The sequence below is a fragment of the Chroicocephalus ridibundus genome, chromosome 9 (genome assembly GCF_963924245.1).
Source record: "Chroicocephalus ridibundus chromosome 9, bChrRid1.1, whole genome shotgun sequence".
Lineage (NCBI taxonomy): Eukaryota > Metazoa > Chordata > Aves > Charadriiformes > Laridae > Chroicocephalus > Chroicocephalus ridibundus.
Genome location: NC_086292.1, coordinates 20,118,216 through 20,131,294, shown reverse-complemented (window position 1 = coordinate 20,131,294; position 13,079 = coordinate 20,118,216). Strand labels below are relative to the sequence as shown.

General features: G+C 35.8%; 1 protein-coding gene across 3 annotated transcripts in view; it reads left to right on the top strand.

Moving 5' to 3' along the window:
- The window catches only part of DIAPH2 (diaphanous related formin 2), a 230,455-nt gene that overhangs the window by 71,942 nt on the left and 145,434 nt on the right, over positions 1-13,079 (top strand). For all 3 annotated transcript variants that reach the window (XM_063345690.1, XM_063345689.1, XM_063345688.1), the window contains 3 exons: positions 2,828-2,929; positions 4,371-4,465; positions 9,371-9,472. In XM_063345690.1, the coding sequence (XP_063201760.1) occupies positions 2,828-2,929; positions 4,371-4,465; positions 9,371-9,472 (299 nt within the window). The remainder of the gene's footprint in view (positions 1-2,827; positions 2,930-4,370; positions 4,466-9,370; positions 9,473-13,079) is intronic.

Here is a 13,079-nt window from a genome sequence, read left to right as displayed (position 1 = left end):
ATGGTTCCGGGGCTGTTAATGCAGTGAAGGACTGACATAAACTTGATTAGTGAGCATGTTCTGGGCAGTGAAAGAGCTGAGCCATGAATCTGGAAGGCTGAATTTGGATCAAGCCTGATTTAAGGTGGGGAAAAAGCTAGTTGTGTTCTGAAACAAGAGAGGAAACTTAAGCAGGGTGCTTGGGAGTTGGATGGCTTGCTCAGCAGGGATTTGGCTGGGAGATGGACCCTGTGGCATAAAGCTTCAAACTTGGGGAGCTCACCTGTTTCTTTCAGTATCCTATTGCTTAACAAGTTGTTGTGGTCAGAAAGTAAGTAAGGAAACTTTCCCTCTGCTACACTCTTTTTTTTTTTTTTTTTTTTTTTTTTTTAATAAAATATCACCATCTCTGTTATGGAAACCCGGGTATGACTGTCACTGGCTCTAGGTACTGTCTGTGAGACTTGTCGGTTTGAAAACAAGTTAACTTTGAATGAAGTGCCATTATCGAAGTGCTGTAATGAAGAATGACAGCACTAAACTCAAAGGTCTGTATGAGGTAATACAGATGCTTTAGCTTCCAGGTTGATTTTTTGGGGGTTTTTTTGTTTTGTTTGTTCTGTTTATCTTGCTTTTTTGAGCTACCCTGTGTTAACTTCTATAAAATCCATTTTTAATCTCTCCCTCTGGTTCTGTGGCAAACTGGTTGTTTGCTCTGTACGGGCAGAGGTCCTGTTGTGAACTCAGCCCATCCTCTGTCTGTCTCTTTCTAGAAAATGTTCTTTGCTGAAAAACTGAACCCCCAAAACCATTTCCCCTTTTTTGATACTGTAGTAGCCGAGAAACCTAATACGCATTTTGAGTTGGGCTCATGTAACGCCTTCGCCTCTGAACTCTTGCTCACAGAGATGTTTCTCTCACTTGCTGCGTCTGATCAGGTGCACATGAATTACCACTGTAGGAAAAATGTTACCTTTGTGTGGGGGCACATTAGGTAAGAAAACCACCTATGTTTCTTCTGTTTTCTTTCACAACTTCGTATTTTTGATAGCTTTGCAGTTTTGCAAGCTACAAGACCGCAATGGTTAAGGCTCGCTTTGTGTGTGTATTGTCTCAGCCGGTTACAGAACAGGTTCGTATTTAGTGCTCACAACTAACGTGACAAGTTCAGTACTCCGTGAGCTGGTTGGTTGAAGTTTGGAATAGGTCACTCGTGGTCTTGAATCATTTCTCACACCTGTCTCAGCAGACATGAATCTACACTTCTCAATAGCTTCTGTTCATACAACAGAACTCCTAATGTTTATTGCCTTCTCATGGGACAACTAATTATTAACTCCTGGGTGTGTTTTGTTTTGTTGAGCACCTGGTTTTATTTCCTTGTTTAATTGAGAACGATTAGTGATAAGGGTGTGATATATTTCATATATCTTGAGTGTCACTTAAGGATTTTAAACAGTAGTTCGTTATAGTTAAAGGGTCAGTGCTGGGGGGGATTTTGAGGATTATCTGTGTATTATTGAGTCGATGTGTAGCTCTGTCCTTTTACAAATACAAAGCAAGCAGGTCATATTATATAGTTAGGCTTGCAGAATAGTGGTGGGGCAAAGGGAGAGCAAGTATTGTGTTGCTGTTGAATCATCTTTTTTGTTTAGCTTTTTCTGCATTAGGCTTTTTAGAGGTAGCTGGGGATGAGGGAACTATCTTGTAGTACCTTAGTTTACGCTGCTGTGAAAATGCCCAAGGTAAACTAATTATTCAAGTGGTATAAACCCAATAGAATTATTTTATGCCAGATGTTTTCCTAGTGGTAACGTGTATAAGGAGAAAAAGAACTGCTTTACCTGTTCTGTTGTGTTTTGTTTTTTTTTTTAAGAGACTGAAAGTGAGGCTTTGGTGTTACGCTCCAACAAAAAATGAACATCCTTTTTTTTAGGAGATACCTGTAAGGAAACCCATGCTGTTGAAATTAGTACAGCAAAAAAAACAATGCTCAGAGCTGCTTAAAACTTCCTCTTAATTTGACTTTCAAGTTTTTCAGTTACTTCTGAATGACTTAAAATGTTCATTAGATTTAATTAATGTTAAGCATGTTAAGTTTCTATTCCTTTAGTGCTAAATAAGTTATGTGATATTTAAAAGGAAATAAATCCTTGTTAATGCATTTACTTAATACTTAAGAAAATTCTGTGAAAATTGTGTGTTAAATTATGCAAAAATCAGCATATATTTTAAATATTTCAATGCAACATTACTTTCTATATAATTTTAAGTACTGAATATGAGGCTAGGGGTCCTTGCTAATAAAAAAAAAAAAACACCCCAATTTAAAGTATATGGTATTTTCATATTTGGTTTTTGCTTTTTACCAGTGACAACGTAAATAATTAGTAAAAATCTACCTTTCTGTAGTGTGATAAAACTCAAGTGGTATATATTATTGGTTTTGGTTGAAGAACTTCATATGGTATTTGAATTAATATTTCAACAGAGGGCACTCACGTGCTTTGAGGTAACACCAAATCACCGTGTTTTTAAAGGTGCTTGGAATAAACTGGACCTGAAGATAACAAATTTTGTGGGTTAAAATATATAAATATAATTTGATATTGCTTGGGAAAATTGGTCATTGTCATAGTAACGTTTTCATTTCACATTAGTCCTAATTTTGTAAATTTACTTTGTTTCTTTGGATATTTTTGCAGTACATTGAGGCAGTGGATTCATTTTGCCTTGAACTGATTTGAAATAGATGCATTATTATGGCTTTCTGGCTGAGTTGCTCTTAGTCTGTTAGATTTAACAGTTGTAATGATGAATCCATATTTAATAAATACATTCTTTTCAGCTAAAAAGACAGTAGAAGAATCAGAAGAAAAGAAAACAGTTCAGTCAAAGAAAAGGATTAAAGAATTAAGAATTTTGGATGGAAAAACCGCACAAAACTTATGTAAGTGATCAAATGCATTAGGTGAATATCTAATTAGCATGTGCACACAGCTGTTCTTAAATGTTTTCTTTTTTATTTACATGTACAGTGTTCCTTTTCTAAAAACTGGCTAATGTGAAAATGAGTATGATGTTCAGAAGTGGCTTACGTACATATGATTTGAATTCACTGTACAACTTGGGAAAACTTACAATAACATGAGAAAATGATGTAGACTTAAATGTTAATGAACTACATTATTTATTTATTTTTTTTGGTAACAAAAAATTGATTGTTTCATTAATTGCTTTAGACTAGAAGTATAAGGGAAGGCACAGTGTTGGTAGCTTTTGTGGGTTGTGGTTGAGAGGTTATTCCTAATGGCTCTTTCTGGTTAGAGCAATGGAGAAATCGAGCTTGATGGAGGTTAGACTTTTAAAGAGAACTATATTACAAAATAGGGTAAGCTGGGTGCAAATACTGCAATGAATTGTAAGGAAAACAGCCCCACCTATTATTTTTAACTTGCTGCTTCTCTCTTTAATTATGGAGGGAAATCAGTCATTGAGAGTAGTAGATGCTTTTACTTGAATTAGAAATACCATAAAATGTCACTCATCTGCCCATGCCTGTGGCAAATGAAGTGAGTAAAACCAAATCTGTGCATTGCTTATTGCCACATCCAGGAGCACATTTTCTTAAGCAGAAAATGCGCCATGAGACAAGTGATACCAAACTTCAAGTTCTGAAAATACGGATGCAGGGAAACCAGCTGTAGTAGTTAGGTTGAACATACAGCACTTTATTACAATGGTATGCTAACCCATATGTTAGGATACTTTGTAGTTTCTTGGATGGGGCTCTGTTGAGATGTTGTAACATCCTGAGTTCAAATTGCTTTGCAAACTCCCATCTTTGAACTTCCATCTATTGTCTCTTGTATAACTTTAGTTACGCTAAGAAGTGGTAGAGTTTGGGTATTGTTTTTTTTGTCTTTGCCCAACTCTTCATTATCCTTTTGACATGGATTTTTTTTTTCTAGAATGTCATGTAAATGTCACTCAACCAATTGTAAATGCAATAGAGCTATTCATGCATGGTTATGAAAGCAAAAAATAATAGCTAAAGTCTTCTAGCGACTGAGTAAGTCTAAGTAATAATACAGGTATGTTGCCATTCATAAAAATAGGACTTTATTGCTGGAGATAAATAACATTGCTAGGGAGCAACTGAGGCTCATTAAACAGTTAAAGCTGTCATAGTTTTATTTCTTAAAAGTAAAATTCCTAAGTTGAACTGCAGTAGTGTGGCTCATCTACTGATTGTTTTATATAGACGTTGCCTTCATTGTGAAACATCTTAATTTGGGTCAGATATGATTTTTGAGTTGCTAGAAATTGTTTGCTTTTGTGTATCAATCTTTTTGACTTTTTGATTATAATTATTTATTACTGAATTTCAGCAATATTTTTGGGTTCTTTCCGTTTGCCTTACGAAGAAATAAAAAATATAATTTTAGAGGTTGATGAAGAGAAGCTGAGTGAATCCTTGATTCAGGTATGTGAAAATGTTTCTGGTTTTATTTGTAGTTTGTTTTCCACATGAAAATGCTGTAAAGGTGTAAGAGTTCAAAAGTAAGAATAGTGTAGAGTTTTCTGGATATCGGGTACAAATGTATCAGTTGTGTTTACCATTTGGGTTTTGGGTTTGTTTTTGTTTGTTTTTTTTTTTTTTTTTTTTTTTTAATTTCACTTCTGCTTTTGAATATGGTTGATTATAGCAATAAAACTGCCTTTAAAAGACAGTGTTAACAAAAAGGTACTTTTGAATCAATGACTTTTTGACATTTCTCTCTCAAGAGGAAATCTCTGCTAATTCTAGTTTTTCAGTTTTGAAGGCAAGCATTTACCAGATTTAGGCTAGCGGACAATGCAGTTTCATCAGTCTTCTTGTGGAAACAACTCTGCTCGTCACTAGTGATAGATAAAACTACCTGAATGTTTCAGGACACTGCTACAACCCTGAAACCATTTGTAAATCAAGCCTGCTCTGAAGCTGTTTTAATCTTGTTTTGAACCCAATGTATCTCAGCTGGAGAGAAGAAAGTACAGAATTCAACTTCTTTACATCCCTCTCTGATTTGTTCACAAGAGAAAGAGAGCAAGTGTGTAGGCAGCCCCTCCTCATCTCTGGGGAGTGACACAGTGCAATAGAGAAACATGTAAACCTACGGTGGTACTGCTATTGAATTGATTTATTTCAGTATCATACTCAGATTCACGTTCTAGCTAACGTACCTGGACTCTATTTATACTTTCCTCCTCCCCTGTCTCCTGCTTGCACCCCTGTCCCGGTCCCCCCCAAGGCTTTCTAAATGAATTTCTTCTTCCTTTCTTGGACTTGGAAAATGGCTATTCCAGGTACACTGGGTTAAACTGGGTTTCCTGGTCTCTTCACCATTAATTACATAATTCATGACTTCTTCAAATTTTAACATGAATGCTTTTTAACAAAACTACTCTGTTGCAAAACATAGAGTGTAAATGGAATTATATATTTCAAATAAAATCTCCTTGTCCTTTTTCTGCAGTTTTTCTTGTGTCACCAAGGCCTCCTTACATTTCTAGAGTTTTGTTTTCTTGAGGCCCTGGAGGAAGGGCTGCAGTTCCCTCATAGACCTCAAACTATTGGGCTCACAGAACTACATTCAGTTATATTTTCTTGTAGTGTCATATTCTGAGAGTTATGTCACCTAACCTAATGTGTTTGAAAATAGAGATTTGGTATCAGAAATTCTCATTCGTATTTCATTTGGGATAATCCTTGATTTTTTTTTTATAATTCTTTTTTTTAATTGCTATCGCATAATGTTTTTGCAAGTTCCCGTTTGATGGGAAAGTATTTCCAATCTGACTTTGTGTTTCACTGTCTTGTCCTGCTTCAGGCCACGTCGGCATGGAGTTGATTGGTTTTGAGTGTGGGCCCTAAAATTAAATACAGAAGATTTCCAATATAGATTTATTAACATTGCTAAAAATACTACCTTTGGCTACCAAGTCTTCTCACAAAAAATTAAAGCACACAATACGTAGTATTTGGAAATAAGTAATAAGTCTTAAGCTTATGTTTAATGATTGGGGACATCAGATCACGTGATTGAGAAGCCTGTAAGGTTAGTAAAATCAAAAATCAACAGGGAGAAAAAACCCGCCTTGAATACCTCAGATGCAGAATAGTTTCATATGGGTATAGTTACCTCTGCAACCAATGTAGGTATATCTTGAGACCTGGATTAATAGAAATAGGATTTAATATGTTATGCTGAAGTAAAAGGTCATGATCTTGCGTCTTAATTGTAAAACACTGGAAGCTGATGTTGTAATGGCTACTTATCAGTTGGAAATGGTTGAGGAGAAGTAATAGTCTGTGCTCAAGAGGACAAGTAGAGCTACTGCTGGTGTAGCTGTATGCTAGTAGTAGTCCCAGCCACTTGCCCCGGCCCCCTTGCAGAGTGAGGCGCGGAGGTGGCCTTCCAGCTGCACGAGCACGGTGCAATAGCAGCGAAACCATCGGGGTGTTATCAACACCGCGTTGGTCACAAGTCAAAACAGCACCGTAGGGGCTGCTGTGGAGGAAATTAACTTCACCCCAGCCAGAGCCCGTACACCATAAAAAAGGCAACTGTGTCTGCAAGGTGTATCAGGTCAAGTATTTCCAGCAGAGAGGATGATTATTATGCTTTTGAATAATGCGCTTCTAAGACCTTATCTAAAATACTTGCTACATTTCTCAAAAATTAATTTAAAATGGAGAAGCTGAACTTAAAAACTACTTAAGATGATTGAGGGATGGAGAAACAGTCTACAGAAGGAAGCTAGAAAAGATTGGCTTGATTAGATTAGCAATATAAATAGCTGAGAGGGGATATGACTACATTATAACTATAGGAGGAGAAGAGCGATGTGCATAAGCAGTGGGGAGAAAAATGAAGTTGCATAAGTGAAAGGCAATGTTAACACCAGAATAAATGTATATGAATTCATCGCGAATGCCGCTATCTAGAAACTCAGCTGCCTGTAATCTTCAAAAAAGTGAGGCAGTGGAGATGGGCCTGTTTCTGAAGGGAACGGTGTGGCAGCGTTGTTCTCACCGCGGGGAGGTTCAGCTGATAACCCAGAAGAGATTCCTTCTCTCTATCATCTATTTCGTGTTCAGTCTGTTCTGGTATATTTCTATTCTAATCTTCTGACTTATCATCTAATTTACCAGTTTAACAGTCTTCAATACTACTGATTGGAAAAATTTTACAAAGCAAACCTTGCTTTCTTTCATGCTTAGCAAAACTTGCACTTTATAAAAATGCACATGTGGAAACTGCTTTGTTCTAAATATCAAAGTGGTGAAAGCCAAATGGGTACAGCGTAACTGAGCATATCGGAAAGTGCTTTTTCAGTTCTGTTTCTCAAGTCCTCGTTTCTTGCTGCTTTTCAGAATTATGTTGTAATACTCACTAAAATTAATTGGATTAATCAGTTTGAGTACGTGGTAGACTATATACTGTTGTAACTCTTCCGTGAGGAAAACACTCTCAGAAAAAATATTCTCAATTCCTAGTGTGTCTTTCAGATAAATTCTTGTAAAAATACTCCTGTCAGACACCTTGTTTAGCAGAATTCAGGGCGTTGTGACAGTGAGTAGACAGTGATAATTTCAGCTTCTTAATTTCAGCCTCAGATTTCTACTACTACTTACGTTTAGGTAAACTATTTTTTATTTACCATATTTTTATTTAAATCCACATCATTATGAATACATTATGAAACTGTTTCCTAAAGTACTGACAAAGATTTGAGTATGTGATCACTGAATGCGTTAGCTTCCTTTTCAGTTATTCAAGTAACCATATTTAAACACATGTCTGGGGGGCTGCAGTGCTAATAGAGCCAAGCTCCTCATCTTAGAAGCTGAGGGTAAAATGAGTTGATCTGTTAGCTCTGGACTGTTAAGGGATGTGGATGAGGAAAAAGAAATGATCAAGCGTGTTAACAGATCCTAGTTACGTGGCAAAAAACAAAAAAAGGCAGTTTTAGTAGTAGGCACTTGTATTTCTGCATTGATGGAAAAAATAATGTTTTATTGTAAGTTTATTAATGTGTACTGAAATATACATTTGTCTGTGTGAAATTACTGTGAATTAATTTCACAAATACTATGAAATTATTAATGACAGCTTTTGGCCAATAATCTACCTAATGAAAATATGTTTAAAAAAAAAAAGTTCGTATCTTTGATCTTTACCAGCATTAAACAGTCAATCAAATGAGCAAGAATGTTTTTTTTTTTTTTTTCTTCAAGTAGAAATTGTGGGGTTGGGTTGATAGGAAAGGAAGCATGCTTAGGTTTAAACAGGAGACCGTAGCTTATTTGCATGACATCCAGGTGAATCTGATGCTTATCTCTGTTGTGTATACTGAACTTTGCTCACTGAGACACTCAGTACTCCCCTGTGTAAGTGTAAAATGTCCTTCTGTAACAAGGACACTTTGTATGAGACTGCTTGTCATCTGTATTTTTCCTTATTAAGATGGGCGAATGTTTGATTCTCTCAGCTTGGAGAGTTCAGTTAGCTATCACTTGCAAATTTGACAAATTAGACTGATGCCTTTCTGAAAGTTGCACCTTAATGCCTACTTCATCAAGCTTGGCAGAGTGATCAGTAATCAAATTCTCCTAACGAATAAAAAAATATTGCAAGAGTGATGGCAAGATTGGTATGTTCTAAAAGTGAGTCACATGTACTTCTAATAGTACAGGTTTTCTCCCATGAAGATTTTTATATCTGGAAAAAATATTCTTCTCTAGCACCGGTTGCTTTTCTGATTTTTTTAAAAAGCACATAACTTTTTTTCATAGCAAAGCTTATTTTTTTTTTTGTGACATAGACCTGAACAGTCGTTATCGCTTCTGTCGTAGTGTCAGGGTGCATTTTATTCATAACTTGTGGGAACACATGGCACTGCACCTTTTCTGATGGGAGGAGACCCGATGTGCTATAACCTAACCAGGAGAAATTCAAGTTAAAGGAGCATGTTTTGAGATGTTTCAACTCTGACTAGTGTTGCAGAAAGTATGGAAAGATTTAATTTTTGCAACGGTCCGTGCAATCAGGAGGGCAAAAGGAGATTGATTCTGCAGGGCTTGACAGCATCAAGGAGTTTTGTCTAACTTTTTAGTACTGGGAAGGCATTCTTCAAATTAGAGACTGTAACAGAGGTGCTGATGTCTGTATTAAATAATTACTGGCTTGATTTAGTGTTTCTATAGTGTTAAAGCTGCGTAAATAAAAAAAAGCTTTCCATGATATCTTCATGCATTTCCATGTTGTGGTATTTTAAACGTGTTATTTTAAGATCTCAGCTAGTTTAATATAACAAATCTAATGTAATACCTTGTTTGTTTTAGAACCTAGTGAAGAATCTTCCTGAGCAGAAAGAACTCAATGCCTTAGCCGAATTAAAGGATGAATATAACGATCTTGCTGAGCCAGAACAATTTGGAGTTGTGGTATGTAGTAGTGCAATAATTAACTGGAGGGTTCTATTTTGTCAAACAGATTAAAAAGAAAAAGTTTGGGTTTATATTATTTTGGTTAGTGTTTCTGCAAGTCCTGCATTAGAAAAAGTTATCATCTATTTATTGATGAGTGATAATCTAAAAATTTCTGTAAATACATGTTAGGTAATTTTCTGGAAGGAATTATGGTATGTAGTTAAGAGCAACAGGAATTTCTGTGCCAGACCAAATCTTTTGTCTGACTGTCTTGCCTTGTTTGCATGTCTTGTATGTTTATTAAACAGTAAGGGAGAACACGCTAGGTTCAGGTAGTTACATTTCCAAGAGTTCATAAAAAAACCCATTAACTCAGTGGCATTGACTACTTCAATTAAATTTATTCTGCTGTATCAAAAACTGTAAACAGCTGAAAGAGTTAATGTGCCCATAGTATCTCATGTTATGTTTCACCTTTTGGTTAAAAATAAAAATGCATGCATGTGTGTATATGTATTTTATGTATATATACACACACGTATGTGTGTATATATATACAAACACCTAGAACCTTGCAAAACTGCTCTAGAAGAGGTGTGGATTCTTATTAGAACTGAAATTGTAGATCGTATTCTGTTGCTTTTATTAGTGTTCAATACATATGTCTATTCCATAAGCATTATATATTCCATGGAATTCCATTCCATTATATAATACTCCATTCCATGGAGTATTATAATGGTTAGAACCTGTCTCCGACTGAAATTATAAAATTTGCATAAGTTACCCTAATACATGCTGGCAGATGATTGTATGATACCGAGTACTAAACTAGGGCTTGAGGACTCTCTTTCTGCTTCTGGTCTTCCAAAGACCCGACAAGTCCTTAGGCAAATTAGTTCCTGTTTTCATTTCACTTTGTCAGTCTAAAAGATTATAATGATGGTGATAGCCTCTGTAATGTGTTTAGAATTTATCCCTAACTCCACAGGAGCTAGGTTTGCTTTTGCTGGATTTTATGATGTTATGTACATTAAAATGTATTAAAACAGAAATAGAGCGTATTAAAAGAAAGAGCGAAACAAGCTTTTTACTAAAAAGCTCTGATTTGAGCTTAATTTGGCTTCAGAACTGCCTTTTGAGTAATTTTTTTTTTTTTTTTTTTTTTTTGGCAGGGACACATATAATTTCAGCTAATGAGATTTTTTTAGAGGATTTAGAAAATGGAAGATATCAATGACTTCTTTGGAAAAACTTTAGGCTATTGATTTTATTTTTTTAATAAATGGCGTAAAGTTCCAAAAATGTTTTATTTCAGAACAAAGATGAGGAATTTTGGTAGAAATGTGAGATTGGTTAGTCTTAGTGCAAGGTCTGCAGTAGGAAACCATTACCATCTATTTATTAATCAGTAACAACCTAAGAAGGAACAGTTCTCTTGCTTTATCTTGATGCGTTGGTAAACCACAAGCATTCAGTGAAGCTGCCAATATACAAGTAGTGTATTAAGTATGTGTAGATAGTAACTGTTATTAGTACAATTTTACCAGAGTTTGCATCCATTTATTTTTTTACTGATAGATACCGGAAAACCGGTTGAGCTGAGAGGAGTAGCCGCTGTTGGATAGTTTACTTTTTTTTTTTTTTTTCTTTTAAATCAGAAGTGTATCTGTTAGGTCTGGTACTTATTTCCTCATTCTTTTTATAAGTTGAGTTAAGAATATTACCACTTTTAAAAAGATCACTCCACAATTATGTGGTGTGAGTTTTAATTAAAAACTCTTTAGTGAGCCAACAAAAAAGTGACTGGAGCTTACCAAAGAATTTCCTTTCTGCTGTATGTTCTGGGAAACTGGGAGGGTTTGTTTTTTTTTTTTTTGCTGGTATCTAGTGACTTGCAAAACTTCCTTCACCTGGTAAGAACTGGGTTATCAGTAATTTCATTGTTAATGCAAGGGGATAAGTTTCACTGAGTTGCTGTAGAGACTTGCAGATTCTGTGACCCTCTTTGCTGTGTAACCAGGATGAGCTCTACTGCACCGGCCTTCTTGAGAGGTAGACAAACCAGAAAACTTGGACAAGTTTGTTGCACCTGCGTTGGTTTGGAGTCATTCACTCATTTTAATTGAATTTATCTGCCACTCGTTCTGCCTCATTGTAATTTCTAGAGCTGCTGAAGAATTAATCTTTCTAGGACATGACTAGGGAAAATAAAAGGGCAATTGTTTAATATATTATAGGTAAGAGTCTGAGTAAGTTGACGAATTTGTATTATAGGATTGTCAGTGCTTTTCCTTAGGAAATGAGGCAAATTTAATTGTGCTTTATGCCTCTTTCTCCAATAACCCTTGAACCTAGTTTTAATCCAGGGCTTGAGAATTGAATGATGATAATAAAGAATAAAGAACTGAATAAAGAACTTGATTAGGTAGAGAAATCAGACGAGAGACCTTTATGAAAGCCCAGAAGGGGAAATGACATGCAGTCCAGTGCTCACAGTTAGCTGGGAAAAAAACAGCCCCCTTTTTCTTCCTTCTTTAACTGTTTGTGGTCAGAGATAATGCTTGCTATTGCATGCCCCTATTGGAATGTGTTATTTCTTATATGCCTTTGACACTTAGTTTTGTAAACTAAAAACAATTTGACCTTTTTCTAAGTGAATTTAATCTTTGCACCTTACTATTTTCAGAAGATTCTTCTAAGTTCAATACGTTTATCAGCCAGCGAAATCACGTATTTAGAAATATGCATATGAAAGAAACACCAGGGCAGGGTTGGGAAGGAGGAAATAAAATGGCATTTGTGGTCATCTTCTGTTGATACATAAAGAGCGTAATGTATATAAAACAACCCACTTGAAACAGCTCTTTTGAAATTAAGGTACTTGGAAAATATTATGCAGATCAGCAAATGAAATTAAAACTTCCTGCTGGTTTGGTAGGCAGACTACCTTGCAAAGCAAAGAAATGGTCTGTGTTCTATGACACTTCGCAGCATCAAAGAAAGTACAGATCGGCTGAAGTGTTGTAAAGGATTATTCTTCACGGATGTTTAAGTCACACTGTTCTGTTGGCTTATACATGTTTTTGTTGCCCTCTGTTTTCAATGTCTAAAGCTTTTGACACTTTTTTCTTGTGCCATTTTGAGTAAAGTCAGTAATTGGAGATTGTTCTACAAAAGATAAAGCAAGTTGTGATTAATTTTAATTCCCATCTACTGCAGGCCACTGAAGGTAGATCCTTTCAAGGCAGATGTTTTCAGTATGATATTTCTGCAATAAGGAATGACTAGAAGAATAATGTTTCAAGACTTTGCGTGATGTTGGCTTATAGAGGCTCACAGAGAAATTTGTGACAATGGGGATATATAAAAAAAGATTGCAAGTTATGCTGAAATGCTTCTTTTCCAATTCTTTCCTTTTCCTTGTTCGGTCTGATCACATGAATTGTTGGAGACCATCTGGAGTGCCGTCATATTTATGTTCATTTTAGTATGAATTGATCATTATTTAGGCCCCCCCCCAAGTCTTTCCTATGAAAGTTATTGCTGCTGCTTCTGGTAGATAACACCGGTAGAAAAACTGTGGTTCCTCAAGGTGCCATGGTAAAGCTTTGGGCATCAG